The following is a 20,366-nucleotide window of genomic DNA, read 5'->3' on the forward strand; positions in this document are numbered from 1 at the left end:
AACATTAGTTTCTGTATATTTACTTGCTCATGTAATTTCATAAAAGTGAGAACATGCATTATTTTTTTCTTTTGTGATTGACTTATTTCACACAAACTGATGTCTTCCAGGTTCATCCATATTCTGAGATGGTTTGTGAACTCATTTTCTGTGTCACTGAGTAGTATTCCATTGCATGTATGTACCACGTTTTAGTTATCCATTCATTCATTGATGGACACATAATTTATTTACAACTTTGTTGCTATGTGAGTAGTACTGTGATGAATATAGGTATGCATAACTCTGTTTGCCGTAATTGTAAGTTGTTCAATGTAATATTTGTAGTAACCACTAAGAAAATACATACAGAAAATACACAGAAGGGAAAAAGGAAGAAATAAGAAAAAACAAAAACAAAAAAGCAGCTAAACACACGCAGAAATATGGAAATAATAGGATAAAGAAGATATAAGACCGACAAAAACTATCAGCAAAACGAATGAAGTAGATACTTCATTTTCAGTAATTACCTTAAATATAAATGATCTAAACTCCTCATTCAAAAGACTGAGTGACAGAATGAATTTTAAAAAATAGTGATAATCCATCTGTGTTCTACCTACAAGATACACACCTTAGACACACGGATACAAACAGACTTAAAGTAAAATGATGGAGAAGAATATTCCATGGAACTGGTAAACCAAAAGAGCAGCAATGGCTATACTGATATCAGATAAAATAGACTTTAAATCAGAATCTATTATAATAGATAATGAAGGACATTACATAATAATAAAAGGGTCAATTCATCAAGAATACATAATAATTATAAATACATATTCAGCTAACATCAGTGCTTCAAAATATATGAAAGAAATACTGATTGATGTGAAAGGAGTAATAAACAATTCCACAAAAATTGTTGGAGACTTCAATATACCATTTTCATTTCTAGACAGAACATCTAAAAAGAAATCTCACATCTTATGTCGTATGATCTTCTGGTTAATATCAATCTTCCTTTTCCTAATATATGAGATGATTTTACCATACATCAAAGCAACTGACTCAACATGAGCTACTACTCCTGTCTGTGGTGAGTGAACTGCCATAGGAGAAGCGCATACCTTCTATACTTTCTTTCATCTTATTCCATGTGTCTTAGGCTGGGTTCTCTAGATAAGCAAAACTAGTGAGGCATCTACACACACGTATATATATATATGTCTTACATCTACATATATATATATATATATAGAGAGAGAGAGAGAGAGAGAAATATATATATCAAAGAAATGGATCATGTGACTGTAGAGGCTGGAAAGTCCAAATCCATGGGCCAAGATGGAGACTTTTCCCAACTCAAGTAGCTGCAGGGGATGGCACCCAAGATCCAGGCCGAGGAAGATGATGAATCCCTAGATCGGCAGGCAAGCTGCTAGCTCAAGTCCCAAGAACCAGAGGCCAAATGAACAGAAGCCAGCTGCAGGATGCAGAGTGAGCAAAAGCCAGTGAGCCTCCCCAGAAAGTCCACCTATATTGGATTCAGGCCACACCCCCAAGGAAATTTCCTTTCCACTAATTGGCTACTCACAGCCTATCCCATCATGTAGGTGATCACATTATAGCAAATCTCATGGTAGTGATCACTTCAACATACGACTGACAAACTACATCATAACTGCCAAACCAGTAAGAATCATGGCCCAGCCAAGCTGACACATGACCTTAACCATCAACATCACAGTAGGTAGATCTCATTAACACTAGTTTGATGCAAGGAAATTGATTCTATCCCATTTCTAGGTGAGATTAAATATCTGAGAGTGGGGAAAGGAAACTTGAGAACTATAGAGCACCAACACATTCAGTTGTTTTTAATGTTGTGCCCTTAATGGTATCACTATAAAATCAATATTAAGCCAACAATATAAATGCATTGAAACTTATTTAACATACAACTTGCAAATTGGGCAATACTTCTGATCAGAGAGTCCAGAAATGCTCCTGAGAAGAAGTATTTTATAGGCTTTTATACCTCAGTTTATCATTAATAATTGTACATTACCATGTGTCTTGGGTATCTAGTGCTGCTATAACAGAAATACCACAAGTGCATGGTGTTAACAAACAGAAATTATATCTCACAGTCTACTAGGCTAGAAGTCCAATTTCAGGGTGCCAGCTCCAGGGGAAGGCTTTTTTTGTTGTCTCTGGAGGAAGAACCTTGTCATCAATCTTCCCCTGGTCTAGGAGATTCTCCATGCAGGAACTCCGAGTCAAAAGGATGTTTTCTGCTCCAAGCATTGCTTTCTTGGTGGCATGAGGTCCCCTAGAAATTTCACTGAGGTGGAAGTCACCTGAATTTTTGGTGGATTAATTTCCCACCCTCTAGCATGTTAATGTTTTACGAATAAGTCCATAGTCATTGTCACTTCTTCCTTATTAGATCCAATCAGCATAGTCTCATCAATGTAATGGACCAGTGTGATGTCTTGTGGTAGGGAAAGACGATCAATGTCCCTGTGGACTAAATTACAACATGGGGCTATAGAGTTGTTTTATACCTGTGGTAGAAAACTTAAGGCATGCTGCTAGCCTTGCCAGCTGAAGTCAAACTGTTTCCAAAGTACAATTGTGGGACAAGCACAAGATAGACATCTCCATTACAAGTGGGAAAAACTGGAGAGAAGGAAGCAATAATAAGCACTAAGCAAGTCAGCAGAACACATTACATTAGCTCTCAAGGCTTGAAAATATTCCTTTGTTCTCTGAGACCATTTAGGCAATGGCCCTGCTCTCCAGACTCTGGGTATTGGCCACACTCTCTGGATTCTGTGTGGAGGCCCCTCAGCCCTGAGCTTCAGGTCTGCTTTCCAGGCCCACTGGAATGGCAACTCTGCTCCCTCAGCTTTCGGTGGTACCATTCTCCTAGTCCAACTAAGTGGTGACTCCATACTTTGAGACCTCCGAGTTTCTGGCCCTACCCTTTGAAACTGAGGCCGTTCTGCTTCCTGTGTTCCTTGTCTCCTCAGCTTCTGCTTCCTTCTTCCTTGGCCTCTAGGCCCCTTGGGCCTTGCCACCCACATCTGCCCTATTTGGACAAGTGTTCTAAAGCTCTGTAGCTCCACCGATAAGTGCCTGGAGGCACCCCACTCCACCAATAAATATTTGACTGGAAAATACTCAGCTCTCTTGCTCCATGTGTCAGCAAGCCTCACTCCACCAATAAGTGCTCAGAGGCACCCTACTCTGCCAGGAAGCCTCCTGTGGAAAGGCATTCAGCCCTCTGACTCCGTGGGTCAACTCCAGTGCTGTCTCATGCTGGTCTCCTAGTTCTGCTGCTGCTATTCTTGCCATCTGCACCATACGCAGTGTAACACAGCTCTCCTCACTTCCTTCTGAGTCCTCACCAGAATTGTCTTTTATGTCCATAATTCCACCAACAGTCTCTTTAATACAATCTAAGCTTTTACAATTAGGCGCTTTAAAACTTTTCCAGTCTCTATCTATTTATAGTTTCAGAATCATTTCCACATTTTAGGTATCTGTTAGAGCAACACCCAACTTTTGGTACTAAATGTCTTAGGCTGGGTTCTCTAAGGAAGCAAAACCAGTAAAGTGTTTAAATATATATATATATATGTATATTTATATAAAGGAAATGGCTCATGCAGTTGTAGAGGCTGGAATGTCCCAAATCCATAGGTCTGGCTGGAGGCTTCTCCTGATTCACACAGCCACAGGGACTGGTGAACCCAAGATCAGCAGGTCAGAGAGCAAGGCTCTCACTTGCGTTCTTCGAAGACTGATAAATCCCAAGATCAGCAGACAAGATCGCAGGTAAGCTGCTAGCTCAAGTCCCAAGATGAACAGGAGCCAGCGTCAGGATCCATAGAGAGCCAAAGCCAACGAGCCTTGCTGGAATGTCCACTTATATCTGATGCAGGCAACAGACCCAAGGAAACTCCCTTTCAACTGATTGGCTACTCGTAGCCTATCCCATCATGTAGGTGATCACATTATATGAAACCTCATTATGGAAGTGATCACAGCATCATATGACTGCCAGATTACATTGAAATTGACAAACCACTGAGAATCATGGCTCAGCCAGATTGACACACAATCCTAACAATAACACCATGGAAACAAGTCCCCAGTAAGGGTTATAAACTAACTTGTGGACTTGCAGGATTCCATGCGACATTTCATGGAAAATAAATTAACTAATCAATGATCGATCTTAAAGCATTGCTTCTCATTTAATCTTCTGATTTCTCAATTTGATCACATATAGATAATTATTTCAAAGAGTACAATGCTTAAGGCAAATATTCTTTATTAATTAAGCTAAACTATTGTTTGGCTTGAAGGAGCCCTGGTGGGGTAATTGTTAAGTACTTGGCTGCTAGCTTAAAGGTAGACTGTTCGAACTCACCAGTAGCACTGAGGAAGAAAAGACCTGGTGATAGTCTTCCCTAAAAATTACAGCCTAGGAAACCCTACGGGGCAGTTCTATTCTGTAATATAAGATTGCTATGAGTCAGAATAGATTAGATGACATCCAACAATTATAAATACAATCGTTTGCTTTAAAGATGATTTTCCGGGGACGGTTTTGGTTTCAGTTTTACAGCTTAAAGATTGTCTTGTTGTTAGGTGTTGTCAAGTCAGTTCCGACTCATAGCAACCTTACAGGACAGAGTAGAACTACCCCATAGCATTTCCAAGGAACAGCTGGTGGATTTGAACTGCCAGCCTTTTGGTTAGTGTTTGAGCTGTTAAATACTATGCTACCAGGGTTCAGTTTAAAGATTACCTCAGGGAAATTGTTTCAGAGGGTCATTCAACCCCTGTCTTCTGAGTCTCAAAATGCAGTCACAGAGCTCACCACCCTCCCTGTCCTGTATCCTCAGGAATAAATACATGGACTTCTTCTCACTGTTTCCCTATAGCTCACCATCCTTCCTGCCCTGTATTCTGAGGAATGGACGTGGACACATGCTCTTCTGCTCAGAGTATCCCCAGAGCTCATCACCCTTAGTGCTCTGTATCCCGAAGAATGGTCAATGTTCTTCATTTCAGTGTATCTGTAAGGATTTCATGAAGAGATACATTCTCTCTGTTGGTTAAATGTCTGTTTATTACATTCTAAGAGTAGTTTAAAATATTACAGGAATAAATATAAGTGAGGGTCTTTAATTAGTAGCTTGAAATTTTGTACCATTCATCCACCAAAAATGACTAACAGAGCTTTAGAAAATATTAAAATTACTTCACTGTATCAGACAGCTAATAGTGTCAAAAATCAGTAAAAGCACCAAAAAAAAAAAAAAAGACCAGACTTAACTGGTCTTTCAGAGACTGGGGAAACCTTGTGATTAACTGGACACTCTTTTAGCTCAGTAATAAAGTCACTCCTAAGGTTCACCCTTCAACCAAAGATTAGACAGGCCCATTAAACAAAATGAAACCAATTGGGCACATCATTCCAGGGACAAGGCCAAGAAGGCAGGAGGGGAGAGGAAAGCTGGTAATAAGGAACTCAAGTTCAAGATAGGGAGAGTGTTGATATGTCATGGGGTTGGCAACCAATGTCATAAAACTATATCTGTATTAATTGTTTAATGAGAAGCTAGTTTGTTCTGTAAGCTTTCATCTAAATTCAATAGAAAAAGAAAGGGGGGATAAAAAACAGGAGAAGGAACTTTTGTGAGGTATGCCAGGCATGTATTGCTGCTTAGCTATTACATATACTAATACTAATGAGAATTTTTTGGTCAAAGAAGGAGTAAACCCAGAGAGTCACAGTGAAGAATAAAATTCAGTAATAATAAAGAATACTAAAAAAGGTCACTAAATATTCCTCAGTATGTCAGGAGAAATGAAAGGAAACAATGGGTAGAGGAAAAAATTATCAAGGAAACATGATGTGCCTCAAATCGATTATCTCTCACATTGTTTATCCTTGCCATCTACCTATCTTTTCCAAGTTCTGGTTCTTGCCTCAGCTTCCCATTCAGACACAAGAGACGATCTGATTTTAGCTCATCACTGGGATGACATGCTTTATGAAATGCTTTTAGGTATGAAAAATTAGTTGCCTCAGAGGATCAAATTAAAATGACAGTTTTACGAAAGTTTTATGAAGATTGGAGTCACCAGAGAAACTACTTTCTGGGCTCAAGAGGAAATCACATGTCGTCAGAGGAGCACTGCCCTTCCCTCTGCACCTGCTCCTACAGATGGCGTAAGTACCCATGACCAACACCATCCCAGCCTCCTGGGGCCTCCTGCAGGAGAGCTCTATGTCAATACTCTCTGATGTGTGTGTGTCTCACACAGTAACATATGGCTATGTCCTCTCGTCTCAGACTGCTCATCTGCAGATACAGGGTGTTTTTAGCTTTGTCTCAGAGATGGTAAATCAGTGCTACACAGAGTCTGTCTATGTCTTAGTATTTCCATCAGGACTCGTCACAGCCATCCACTGCAGCCCCTTCCTGGAACGTGGTGGAACCTGTTCATCAACTAGCTGCTGAAGAAGCTGCTGAAGGTGAATACAGAGGCTTTAGTGGAGAGTTTCAGAGACCTCCCAGTCTGCCTGGTGTCTCCCCCAGTCTACACCAGCTACACCTCACACCGGAAACCTGCAAACACAGAGGCAATGGGCTTAGGAGCCTCTACTTTCTCTCTGTCTCTGTTTCTATCTCTCTCATATCCGCAAATCAGTGTTCTTATTTTGCTAGATAATCTTTTTGTAAAATGGCAAGAAGAGAAAAACCCACCCCAACTCAGTCTCCATGGTGGGGATCCAGTTCTGTGCTGGGTTCAGAGTAGTGAAGATAATCTCAGACACTGGACTGGGCTTCCCTTATAGTCACAGGGTCAGGAGCTGGGTAGATTTTCATCAGCAGAGGAAGCAGACATATGTGCATGCCGTTCTCCATATAGAGACATAGTTATTTGTTTCTCTACTCTCAGCCAGGACTTGGTGTGAAGTATGAGAATATGTAGCTGAATCCTGTTGATGTCAAGACACAGGACACAAGGACATACTTAGAGTTCACCAGGTGGACTTCAGCTCAGTCTCTAAGCCTGTCTTCCCTTCCTTTGAGGCAGGCATCTGTTGCATCTCTGTGGTGTGAGTCCTGGGTGAGCTACTTGCTAAGAATCCCTGTTGAATCTCATCCAGATGCCTGGGACAGGTTTGCACTAACCTTGGCTAAACACAGAAGTGCAGATGATTGTGAAGGGCACAGGGACAGATGCTATGGCTGGTGTTCTGAGGATGGAGCCCACATTCACTCCAGTGCCTGATTGAAAACCCTCTGATTGATATGGAGACACACAAAGACTGGAAAAGAGGAGGTTTTAACAAACTTTTATTTTTTCCATGTGGATCACAGAAGAAATATTTTGAAATGAGCATTTCTTTGGTGACTCCATTCTGTAAAGGAACTGTCTTGTTACACGGCTTTACTTCCCATGCACTTGCGCCACCTAGTGTGCTATCCGTCTTCTTCAGCTCTCCCCACATGCCTAGTGTTTCTCAGGTGAAACACTTCAGTGATGAGGCTCTCTGGCCCCTCTCCTGGGCCCCTTCTCCTGACCCCTTCTGGGCTTTAAGTGTACTTTAGGGTTCTAGTCCTTGGCTCCAGCCTACACCAGCCTTTATATGTTTGATAGAAGTTCTGTCTGTGGAGGTGCCTCCTCCTCTCACAGTGAACCAGGATGAAAGAAGTGGAGAGTCTATTTCCTCCTGCAAAGTACTGCACACTTTCAGGAGTGTATTAAATTTGAATATTTTTCTTCATCTCTCTGCTTTCTGTTAAAAATAAGACTTTGCAGCATATGGATTGAGTAATAGATTCTTATTCCTACACAAAAATGGAGGCAAATACAACAAAACATTTTGTCCCCTCAGCATTTGATTCATCTTTCCAGAGATTTTCCTCATTTGATTTCAACCGATCAACCATTATATATCATGTTGTGCAACCATCACAACTATCTGTTCCCAAACTTTTCCATCATCCTTAATAGAAGGGCTTACTTGCTATGGACTCATATTGATTACGGGATATAAGTGCAGCACTCTTTCACTCACAGTGCATTCTTGGTCACTTTCAGCTGTGGATACGCATCCTGGGGGATTGTAGCCCCCAACCTAACACAGAACCAAGGAACACAGAGCAAATTGTTATCCAGTTCTGAGTAACAGCTTCTCAAGGTGATCTTAGATGATGTTTATACTAAAGGTGGTAGGAAAAAAAAAATAGATATTGAAATAAGGATAGATAGATAAATGATAAAAAGCAATTCTTAAAATTACTTAGAAGAAAAGCCTTTCTTAATCTTATGCACCCTGACAAAGAGTAACCAGTCAGTACAAACAATGATACTACAAAAACCACAACAAACACAAGGGGAAATTCATGACATAAGGCAAGAAAGAAAGCGAGAAAGGAAAGAAGAAAGGAACAAAGGAAAGGAGGAAGGAAGGAGGGAAAGAAGGAAGAAGGAAAGAAAGATGGAAGGAAGACAATAATGGATTGTGTATAATTTTCACTAATTAAAATGTTTGCTGAATTTAATATGCATGTATTAGGTAGACATTTTATGTCCACCCTGTAATAAACATTATAGGGAAAATGTGCTAGAGGACACAGTGTGAGCTGCTCTAGAGATACCACATTTCAACAAGAAGCATCAGTGTCCCCAGGAGCGAGTCCCTGTCGTATCAGCATTAGGGCTATGGTCCTGTTCTCATTTTCTCACTCCTGAGGACACAGCTAACAGTGTTTCCTATGGTGATGAACTGAGAAGTTCCAGATGGAGGTGCCTCTGAGATTGCTGCTCCGTAGTTGCAGCTGGCTGAGGGTTTCTGTCCCTCTCGGGATGTGGTTTCTCTCACTGTGCTCCTTGCACAGTAATACATGGTTGTGTCTGTGGCCTTCAGGCTGCTCCACTGCAGGTAGGTGGTGCTGATGGAGTTGTCCCTAGAGATAGTGAGTTGGCTTTGGAAGGACGGGCTGTAGCGGGTATCGGAATCACCAGGATATATCATTCCTATCCACTCCAAGCCCTTCCCAGGCATCTGCCGCACCCAGCTGATCCAGTAGCTGGTAAAACTGTATCCAGACGTCTCACAGGTGATCCTCAAAGATTGCCCAGGTCTCTTCACTTCTGCCCCAGACTTCACCAGCTGCACCTGAGCACAGACACCTGTGGAGACAGGACTCAGAGATCAGAAGGTTCTTTCTCTCAGCCATTCCGTGACCTCAAACCTTGAACCAGCCCTGACCTGAGAGAATAGCCATGAGGAGAGTGAGGATGGTGGCAGACCACATCTTAAAATGAGGATGGAAAGAGACAGCACTGAGGTCCCCAGCTGGTTGGTGAGGGAGACATCCCTGTGGAGGCAGACTGTGAGTTTAAATAGGATATCCCTCACTCTGCATATTTTTGCCCAGCTCTCAGGGTGAGACTCCTCAGACCTTATAAGTCTAAAACCCCAAAGCAGGGAAAGGTAGTGGTCTTGAGACTCATGAAAGGGATAGGACAAGGTCCCAATACCCATTCCCTTCCCTCCCAAACACAAACATACTGGTACTGGCACCTTGGCCATGGACAGTACAAAGCAGTGCCTCCTCCACCCCAACGTATCTCTCAGCCCACACTGGGGGGAGGGTTGGATGGAGGTCTCTGTGAATCTGTATTCTGAGGAGACTGGGGGCTTCAGTTTCTGAGGGGGGATCCAGGTTATGTTGAGGTTATAAAGTGCCTTTAGATAGGGTACTGAGGACTCTGGCCTTCCAGATGGCCCCTTCCAGATAGACCTGCAAGGTGGGCCCTAAAAACCCTGGTGTTGCCCTGCACTTTTTACTGCCTGAGGAGGGGTCCAGTTCTCAGGGAATGTGGGCTTTAACTCAAAGGTGTCTATCATGTCCACACACTTTCAAGTCAAAGATGAGGGTCTCAGGCACTGAGTCCTCATGTTAAACTTGGATCTTGTTCCTTTCTTTTGTTTTGACAATATAACTTTGGTCATAAGAAGTCTGAAGTTCAATATGGAGAACATTTCACCCTTTTTAGTTTTCTAATCTGTCCCTGGTGGAGTATTGGTTGAGTTTGGCTGCTAACCAAAGGGTCCACAGTCAGAATCCACCAGGCACTTCTTGGAAACACTATGGGGCCCTTCTACGCTGTCCTACAGGGTAGCTAGGAGTCATAATCAACCCGATGGCACTGGGTTTGGTTCGGAATCTGTCCCTAAACATCTCTGTTCTAGCCAGAAAGCCAAGCAAACACTATGTTGAGATATTTTCCTCAGTTCCCTTCTTATGGGGAGACACGGAGACCATTCTGGGGCCCTCAGAACACAAACAAGGGGCCAGAGAAAATTCCCTGGTGTCTCTCCTTCTCCATGACATTCTGCTCTCTGCTGTCTCAGGGGTGGATTAACCAGTAAGCACAGTATGGCTTACAGTAAGCAAGGTACACATGAGCTTAATTGTGTTTACTTACTAATTTGTAGTGCACAATTTCAGATTAAATCAAAGATGTGGTGAAACCCAGGTAAAATTGTGCACTACAGATTAGTAAATAAACACAACTAAGCCCATGTGTGCCTTGCTTATTAGGTAATTTGTCTTAGATTTTTACTCTAACAAATCTAACTCATGAGTGTCAGAGACAGGAAGGAGTCTCAGAACCATGAGGCGGGGGAAGCTGCAGGAGGAATGAGAAGGCCCCAGACCCTGAGAGGAAACCTGTTCCTTCCCTCAGCAATTGCTCCTGAGGTTGAGGTTCTTCCTGTGCCTGGTTTTCCTTAGCCCCTGCAGCACACACCCCATTTCCTCCTGTGTGGTAGATTAGGTCTCATCTCACACTGCCTCGCCTCACTGCCTTTCTCTCCATCATCTTACATGCCAAGTCCTAGACTCTGGGATTTTCCTGTTGTGGGGCCTCAGTTCCTTCAGGTAGTTCTCTTGAAGACTGATATACTTGCACGATAATTCCACTTACTGTTCGCTGCTCAGAGGACCTGTACTATTTACCCTAGAGGGAAATCTTCTTCTTCTTCTTCGTCTTTTTTTAAAATAGTGTTTTGTTGTGTTTTTGGTGAAAGTTTCTGTAGAAGTTTAGGTTCTAATTCAATAATATTCAGTTTGCTCAATGACATTGGTTACATTCTTCACAATGTGTGTACATTCTCATTATTTCCATTCTGGTTGTTCTGTTTCCATTAATCTAATTTCCCAGCTTCATTACATTATTTTCTTTGTTTTGAAGTAATTGTTGACCATTTGATCTAGTATAGGTTATTTGTTAAAAATGCACAGTACTTGCAAGTGATATTCATAATTTTTGAGCCAGTTTGTTATTTAATTACAAGGTAACCTCAGGTGTTAGTTTTGATTCAAGTTTTGAAGAGTATCTCAGCATAATATTCTCAGGGATTCCTTCCGTCTCAACCAGTCCAGTAGGTCTGGTTTGTTTGTTTTTTTTTTCAGGAATATGAGGTTCTGTTCCATATTTTTCTCCTGTTCCATCATGGTCCATCTATTGTGGCCCTTATTACAATGGTATATAGTGATATCTTGGCACAATCTATCTCCTCTGGTCTCACTGTAGATGAGGCCATAGTTCATGTAGAATTATTAATCCTGTAGACTACTTTCTTCTTTGAGTCTTTGGTTTCCTTCTTTCTTTTTTCTCTGAATGAACAGAGAACAATAGTTTTATCTTAGATGGGTGCTCGTAAGCTTTTAAGATCTTAGACACTACTCAACAAGCTAGGATGTAGAACATAACTTTATGAACTATATTATGCCAATTGACCAAGATGTCCAATAAGACTATGGACTTAATCGTCCAAACCCAGTGTCTTAGTCATCTAGTGCCGCTATACCAAAAATACAACAAGTGGATGGCTTTAACAAATAGAAATTTATTTTGTCACAGTCTAGAAGACTAGAAGTCCAAATTCAAGATGCCAGCTAGAGGGGAAGGCTTTCTCTCTCTGTCGGCTCTGGAGAAAGGTCCTTCTCATCAATCTTCCCCTCGACTAGGAGATTCTCTGAGCAGAAATCCCGGGTCCAAAAGACGTGCTCTTTTCCTGGCATTCCTTTCTTGATGGTATGAGTTCCCCTCTCTCTGTTTGCTTCCTTTACCTTTTATCTATTGTAAGATAAGAGGTGGTGCAAGCCACGCTCCAGGGAAACTCCCTTTATATTGGATCAGGGTTGCAACCTTAATAAGGGCGTTAGAATCCCATCCTAATGTTCTTTAACATAAAATTACAATCACAAAATGGAGGACAATCACATAATACTGAGAATCATGGCATAACCAAGTTGACAACACATTTTTGGTGGACACAATTCAATCTATGACACCAGAAATCCTATCCTGTGAGGTGTTTGGTTAGGTCTAAGATGTATCCATTATGCCCCATACATGTTTTATTATACATATGAATATATATGCATACAGTCACACAGATGCACGTACATATACATATGCATACACTTATATATCTACACACCTATACACATATATGCATACATACATACTTATATACCCACACATATATTTTACGTTGCTTGTGCTATTGTTTTAAACTTATATATGCCATAGCAATTACCAACAGGTCCTTCTTTTTAGTGACATCATTCATCAAGCTGTGTACACTCCACCATCATGCATTGTTAACTTTCCCATCAACAAAAGTAGCAATTATCTAATATCTGGTTAGTAAACTCCCCTCCCCTCAATCTCTGGTAACCACTAATGAACATTAGTTTCTGTATATTTACTTATTCATGTCATTTCATAAAAGTAAGAGCATATATTTATTTCTTTTATTGTGCTTTAAGGGAAAGTTTACAGTTCAAGTTATTTTCTCATACAAAAATTTATGCCCACAGTGTTATGTGACCCTATTTACTCTCCCTATAATATGACAGCACACTCTTCCTTTCCACCAGCTCCTGTCCATTTTTGCCTTCTTATCTCACCTCTGGACAAGAACTGTCCATTTAGTCTCATGTATGTACTTGTGCTAAGAAGCACTCTCTTCACCAGTATAATTTTATGTCTATAGTCCAGTCTATTCTTTGTCTGAAGAGTTGGCTTCAGGTATACTTTCAGTTCTGGGCTAACAGAGAGTCTGGGTACCATGTCTTCTGGGGTTCCTCCAGTCTTAGACCATTAAGTCTGGTCTTTTTACTAGAATTTGAGTTCTGCACCCCACTTTTCTCCCGTTACATCAGGGATTCTCTGTTGTGTTCCCTGTTAGGGCTGTCATTGGTGGTAGCTGGGCACTATCTAATTCTTCTGGCCTCAGGCTGACGGAGTCTTTGGTTTATGTGGTCCTTTCTGTCTCTTGGACTAATATTTTCCTTGTGTCTTTGGAGTTCTTCATTCTCCTCTGCTCCAGGTGGTTTGGGACCAATTGATGAATCTTAGATGACCACTCGCTAGCTTTTAAGACCCCAGACGCCACTCACCAAAATGGAATACAAAACATTTTCTTAAATTTGTTATGCCAATTGACCTAGATGTCTCCTGAAACCATGGTCCCAGACCCCCACCCTTGCAACTCTGTCTCCAGAGTGTTTGGTTGTGTTTAAGAAAGTACTTCGTTTTTGGTTTGGTCCAGTTTTGCTGACGACCCCTGTAGTGTGTGTTGTCCTTCCCTTCACCTAAGACCATTCTTGTCTACTATCTAGCTAGTGAATACCACTCTCCACCCTTGTCGCCATTAAAGAATGGTTTCTTCTCTGTTTAAACCTTTTCTTGAGATCTTATAATAGTGATATAATACAATATTTGTTCTTTTACGTCCTACTAATGTCACTCCGCACTATGCCTTAAAGATTTATCAATGTTATGCGATGTTTCACAGATTCATCCTTGTTCTTTATTGTTGCATGGTATTCCATTGTGTGAATATACCATAATTTGTTTATCCATTCATATTTTGATGAGCACCTATGTTGTTGCCATTTTTCTGCTATCGTGAACGGTGCTGCAATGAAGATGGGTGTGCATGTCTCTATTAGTGTGACAGCCCTTGTTTCTGTAGGGTATATTCCAAGGAGTAGGATTGCTGGATCGTATTGTACTTCTATTTCTAGATTTTTAAAAAATTTTTTGTTGTGCTTTAAGTGAAAGTTTACAGTTCAAATCAGTTTCTTATACAAAAATTTATACACACATTGCTACGTGATCCTAGCTGCTTTTCCTATAATGTGGCAGCAAGTTCCTCTTTTCCTCTCCACATTTCCCGTGTCCATGAAACCAGCTCCTGTCCCTTTTTGCCTTCTCATTTTACCTCCAGACAGAAGCTACCCATTTAGTCTCATGTACCTACTTGAGCTAAGAAGCAAACTCTTCACGAGTATAATTTTATGTCTTATAGTCCAGTCTATTATTTGTCTGAAGAGTTGGCTTCGGGAATACTTTCAGTTCTGGGCTAACAGAGAGTCCAGGGCCATGTCTTCTGGGGTCCCTCCAGTCTTAGTCAGACCATCAAGTCTGGTCTTTTTACTAGAATTTGAGTTCTGCATCCTGCTTTTCTCCTGCTCCATCAGGGATTCTCTGTTGTGTTCCCTGTTAGGGTGGTTATTTGTTGTAGTGGGCACCATCTAGTTCTTCTGGTCTTAGGTTAATGGAGTCTCTGGTTTATGTGGCCCTTTCTGTCTCTTGGGCTAATATTTTCTTAGTGTCTTTGGTGTTCTTCATTTTCCTTTGCTCCAGGTGGGTTGGTACTGACTGATGTACCTTAGATGACCACTTGCTAGCTTTTAAGACTCTAGATGCCATGTACCAAAATTAGATGCAGATATTTCCTTAATAAACTTTGTTATGCCAATTGACCTAGATGTCCCCTGAAACCAAACCCCTGCCCCTGTAACTCTGATCCTCGAAGTGTTTGGTTGTATTCAGGAAACTTCTTAGCTTTTGGTTTAGTTCAGTTATGCTGACTTCTCCTGTAGCGTGTATTGTCATTCCCTTCACTTAAGATAATTTTTTTGTTGTATCTGGTTAGTGAATACCAATTTCCCTCCCTCCCCACCCTCGTAACTGTCAAAGGATGTTTTCTTCTGTGTTTAAACCATTTGTTGAGTTCTTGTAATAGTGATCTCATACAATATTTGTCCTTCTGTGACTGACTAATTTCACTTAGCATAATGCCTTCCAGATTCATCCATGTTATGAGATATTTCACAGATTCATCGTTGTTCTTAATCATTGCATAGAATTCCATCGTGTGAATATACTATAATTTGTTTATCCATTCATCTGTTTATGGGCACCTAGTTTGTTTCCATCTTTTTGCTATTGTGAACAGTGGTGCTATGAACGTGGGTGTGCATATATCTATTCCGGTGACAGATCTTATTTCTCTAGGATATATTCCAAGGAGTGGAATTACTGGGTCATATGGTACTTCTATTTCTAGCTTTTTAAGGAAGTACCATATCGATTTCCAAAGTGGTTGTACCATTTTATATTCCTGCAAGCCGTGTATAAGTGTGCCTGTCTCTGCACAACCTCTCCAACATTTATTGTTTTGCGTTATTTGGATTAATGCTATCCTTCTTTGGGCAAGATGGTACCTCATTGTCACTTTAATTTGCATTTCTCTAATGGTTAATGATCATGAACATTTCCTCATGTATCCGTTAGCTGCCTGAATGTCTTCCTTGGTGAAGTGCCTGTTCATATCCTTTGACCATTTTTTTTTTTTTAACTGGGTTATTTGTCTTTTTGTTGTTGAGGTTTTGGAGTATCTTGTAGATTTTAGAATCTAGACACCGATTGGATTTGTTGTGACTAAATTTTTTTTTCCCAGTCTGTAGATAGTCTTTTTTATTCTTTTGGTGAAGTTTTTTGATGTGTATAAGTGTTTGATTTTAGAAGCTCCCAGTTACCTAGTTTCTCTTCTGATGTTTGTGCTTTGTTAGTAATGTTTTATGTTTTGTTTATGGCAAGTTTTAGGGCTCCTTTTTTATGACTGACTTATTTCATGCAGCATAATGTCCTCCAGGTTCATCCTTGTTCCAAGATGTTGTGGTAACTCATTTTCTTTATTGCTGGGTACTATTCCATTGTGTGTATGTACCACATTTTACTTCTCCATTCGTTTGTTGATGGTCACATATTTCCATCTTTTTCTATTGTGAATGAACATAGATGTGCATATGTCTGTTTAGCATAATTGTAAGTTATTCAACGCAATATTTGTGGTAACCACAAAGAAAATATATATAGAAAATACACAGAATGAAAAAGGAAGAAATCAAAAAGGCTCAACACACACACACACAAAACCTAAACAAACAAAAATAACAGAATTATGGAAATAATGTAATAAAGAAAATATAAGACCTATAAAAAACTATCAGCAAATGAATGAAGTTCTTCATGCTCAGTTGTTATCTTAAGTATAAGTGATCTAAACTCCCTCATTCAAAAGACAGAGAGTGACACAATGAATAAAAAAATAGGTAATCCATCCTTATTCTGCCTACAACACACACTTTAGACACAAGGATAAAACAAGACTGAAAGTAAAAAGTTGGAAAAGAATATTCCATATAACTAGTAAACAAAAAGATCAGCAGTGACCATACTGATATCAGATAAAATTGACTTTTAATCAGAATCTATTCTAAGATATAAAGGAAGACATTACATAATAATAAAGGGATGAATTCATCAACAAGATATAAAAATTATAAATCTATATGCAGCTAACATCAATGCTCCAAAATACATGAAACAAATACTCACTGATATGAAAGGAGTAATAGACAATTCCACAATATTAGTTGGGGACTTGAATACACCATTTTCATTTCTGGACAGAGCATCTAAAAAGAAAACCCACCTTGTATTTTTTCTCATGTTCTGTGATCTGCCAGTTAGAATCAATCATCCTTTTCCTAAAATATGAGATGATTTTACCATATATTGAAGGAACTGACTCAACAGGAGCTACTATTCCAGACTGTGCTGAGCAGGCATAAGAGCCAGTGCCCACCCTCTACCTTCTTTCACTTTATTCCATGATTGGTAGACCTCATTAACACTAGTTTGATGTAGGGAAATAGACACTTCTCCATTTCCAGATGCGATTAAATGTCTGACAGTAGGGAAAGGAAACTTGAAAATTATACAGCACTCACGCATTCAGGTTTGTTTGTTCGTTTATTTTTTAATGTTGTGCCCTTAGTGGTATCAATATCAAATTGAGATTAAACCAACAATGTAAGTGGACTGAAGCTTACAATTTGCAAATTGGGGAACACTTTTGACCTGAAAGTCCAGAAGTGCTCCTGAGAAGAAATATTTTTCATGGGCTTTTTTAGCTTAATTTATCATTAGTGACTGTACATTACCATGGAAACAAGGCCAGAGTAGGGAATAAAATAACTTTTGGATTTGCAGGATTCTATGCAACACTTCTTGGAAAACACCTTAAATAATCATTGATTGACCTTATGCATAGCTTCTCATCTAAAATTCTGATTTACTGTTGTCAATTTAATTACATATAGTTAATTATTTCAAAGAGCACAATGCTTCGGACAAGTATTCTTTACTAATTAATATAAACTATTGTTTGGTTTGAAGTAGCCCTGGTGGGACAATTGTTAAGCACTTGGCTTCTAACCTAAAGGTAGACAGTTTGAATCCAACAGCCACCAGTGGCTCTGAGAAAGAAAAGACCCAGTGGTTGTCTTCCCAAAGATTATAGCCTAGGAAACCCTAAGGGGCAGTTTTATTCTGTCATGTAGGGTCCTTATGTGTCCAAATACACTAGAAGGCACAAAACAATTATAAAAACAATCGTTTAATTTGAAGATGGCTTTTAGAAGACAGTTTTGGCTTTAGTTTTACAATTTCAAGATTACTGTAAGTCAGTAGTTTCAGAGGATCATTCAGCCCTGGTCATCTGAGTCTCAAAATACACTCACAGAGCTATCATCCTTCTTTTCCCTGTTTCCCTTGGAATGGAAACACACTCATTATTTCGGTGCATCTGTAGGGATTTTCACACAGAGACACACCCCCTATGTTGGTTAAAACTCTGTTTATTAATTTCTAACAGCAGTTTAAAAGTATAAACAAATTTATAGGTGAAACCATTAATGTTGTTGTTATATGCCATCAAGTCGGTTCCAACTCATAGAGATCCTACATACAACAGAACAAAACACTGCCCGGTCGTGGACCATCCCACAATCATTGTTATGCTTGAGCCCATTAGTGCTGCCACGGTGTCATTCCATCTCCTTGAGGGTCTTCTTCTTCTTCACGAGCCTCTACTTTACCAACAATGATGTCCTTCTCCAGGGACTGATGCCTCCTGATAACATGTTCAAAGCATGTGAGACATAGTCTCACCACCGTTGCTTCTAAGGAGCATTCTGATCATACTTCTTCCAAGGCAGATTTATTCATTCTTTTGGCAGTCCATGGTATGTTCAATATTCTTCCCCCCAACACTATTCAAATCATCAGTTCTTCGATCTTCCTAATTCATTGTCCAACTTTTGCATGCATATGAGGCAATTCAAAACACCATGGCTTGGATAAGGCACACCTTAGTCTTCAAGCTGACATTTGCTTTTTAACACTTTCAAGAGGTCATTTACAGCACATTTGCCCAATGCAATGCATTTTTTGTTTATTTGACTGTTGCTTCCATGGCTATTGATTGTGGATCCAAGTAAAATGAAATCCTTGACAACATCAATCTTTTCTCTGTTAATCATGATATTGCTTCAATAAGGATTTTTGTTTTCTTTATGTAGAGGAGTAATCCATACTGAAGGCTGTGGTCTTTGATCTTCATCAGTAAGTGCTTCAAGTCCTTTTCCCTTTCAGCAAGCAAAATTTTGTCATCTGCATAACACAGGTTGTTAATGAGTCTTCCTCCAATCTTGATGCCTTTCTTCTTCATATAGACCAGCATCTTTGATTATTAGCTCAGCATACAGATTGAATATGTACCGTGAAAGGATACAACCCAGACACACAACTTTCCTGACTTTAAACCATGCAGTATTCCCTTGATCTGTTCCAACTACTGCCTCTTGATCTATGTGCGGGTTTCTCATGAGCACAATGAAGTGTTTTGAAATTTCCATTCTTGGCAATGTTATCCATAATTTGTTATGATCCTCACAGTCAAATGTGTTTGCATAATCAATAAAACACAGGTAAACATCTTTCTGGTATTCTCTACTAACAGCCAGGATATATCTGACATCAGCTATGACATCCCTGGTTCCATGTCCTCTTCGAAATTATGCTTGAATTTCTAGTAGTTCCCTGTTGATATACTGCTACAGCCATTTTTTAATGATCTTCAGCAAAATTTTACTTGCAAGTGATATTAATGATAATGTTCAATAATTTCCAGATTCTCTTGGATCACCTTTTTTGAGAGTAGGCATAAATACTGTTCCCTGATTAGGGTCTTTGTTCTGGAGCATTCAAGCCAATGAAACATTATCCAAGTCAGAAAAATTTATTAAGAGGTGACACCAATGGGGAGCCCAACAGCAACATTGCCTGTCTTCATGGAGTCCTAAAAGGCAATTTTGCATTAAGCTTATATCATTGTTGCAAGGGTTACACAGAGTCTTTAGGCACGTAGCTCAGAGATGGCAAGATGAGTTAGACATTACAAGAGACTTCTTATCAGACTAAAGAGATACTTGCCAGACCTCTCCTTATCAGACTAGAGATATACATGCTGGACATCTCCTTATCAGACAAAACGTGTACGTTTCAAGAAAAAAAAAAAAAAAAGCAATAATGGGTAGTGGAAAAATAGTCAAGGAAATGTGATGTGTCTCAAAGCAATTATCTCTCACGTCGTTTACCCATCTTCTCCAAGTTCTGGTTCCTGCCTCAGCTTCCCACTAGACACCAGAGACAAATTTATTTTAGCTCATCATTGGGATGACACACTTTATGAAATTATTTTAGGTATGAAAAATTAGTTGCCTCAGAAGATCAATTTAAAATGAGGGTTTTATGAAAATTTATGAAGATTGAAGTCACTGGAGAAAATACTCTCTGGGCTCAAGAGAAAAGCACATGTCCTCAGACGAGCCCTTCCCTTCCCTCTGCACCTGTTCCTACGGCTGATCTGAGCACCGGTGACCTACACTATCCCAGCCTCCTGAGGCCTCCTGCAGGGTAGGTTTATGTCCATGCTCTCTGATGTGTGTGTCTCTCGTACAGTAATATATGACCATGTCCTCATTTCGCAGACTGATCATCTTCAGATACAGTGTGTTCTTGGCTTTGTCTCAGAGATCAGTGCCTCACAGAGTCTGCGTATG

The 20,366-nt window shown here is 40.0% G+C and overlaps 1 gene segment (V, D, J or C); it reads right to left on the bottom strand.

Moving 5' to 3' along the window:
• Window positions 1-230: 230 nt before the first annotated feature.
• On the bottom strand, window positions 231-9,341 carry LOC101358312 (immunoglobulin heavy variable 5-51-like). The segment is given in 3 exon segments: window positions 231-332; window positions 8,900-9,216; window positions 9,296-9,341. Coding segments are annotated over 3 exon segments (465 nt in total).
• Between the last annotated feature and the right edge of the window lie 11,025 nt (window positions 9,342-20,366).

This window comes from Trichechus manatus, unplaced genomic scaffold (assembly GCF_000243295.1).
Source record: "Trichechus manatus latirostris isolate Lorelei unplaced genomic scaffold, TriManLat1.0 scaffold00053, whole genome shotgun sequence".
NCBI lineage: Eukaryota > Metazoa > Chordata > Mammalia > Sirenia > Trichechidae > Trichechus > Trichechus manatus.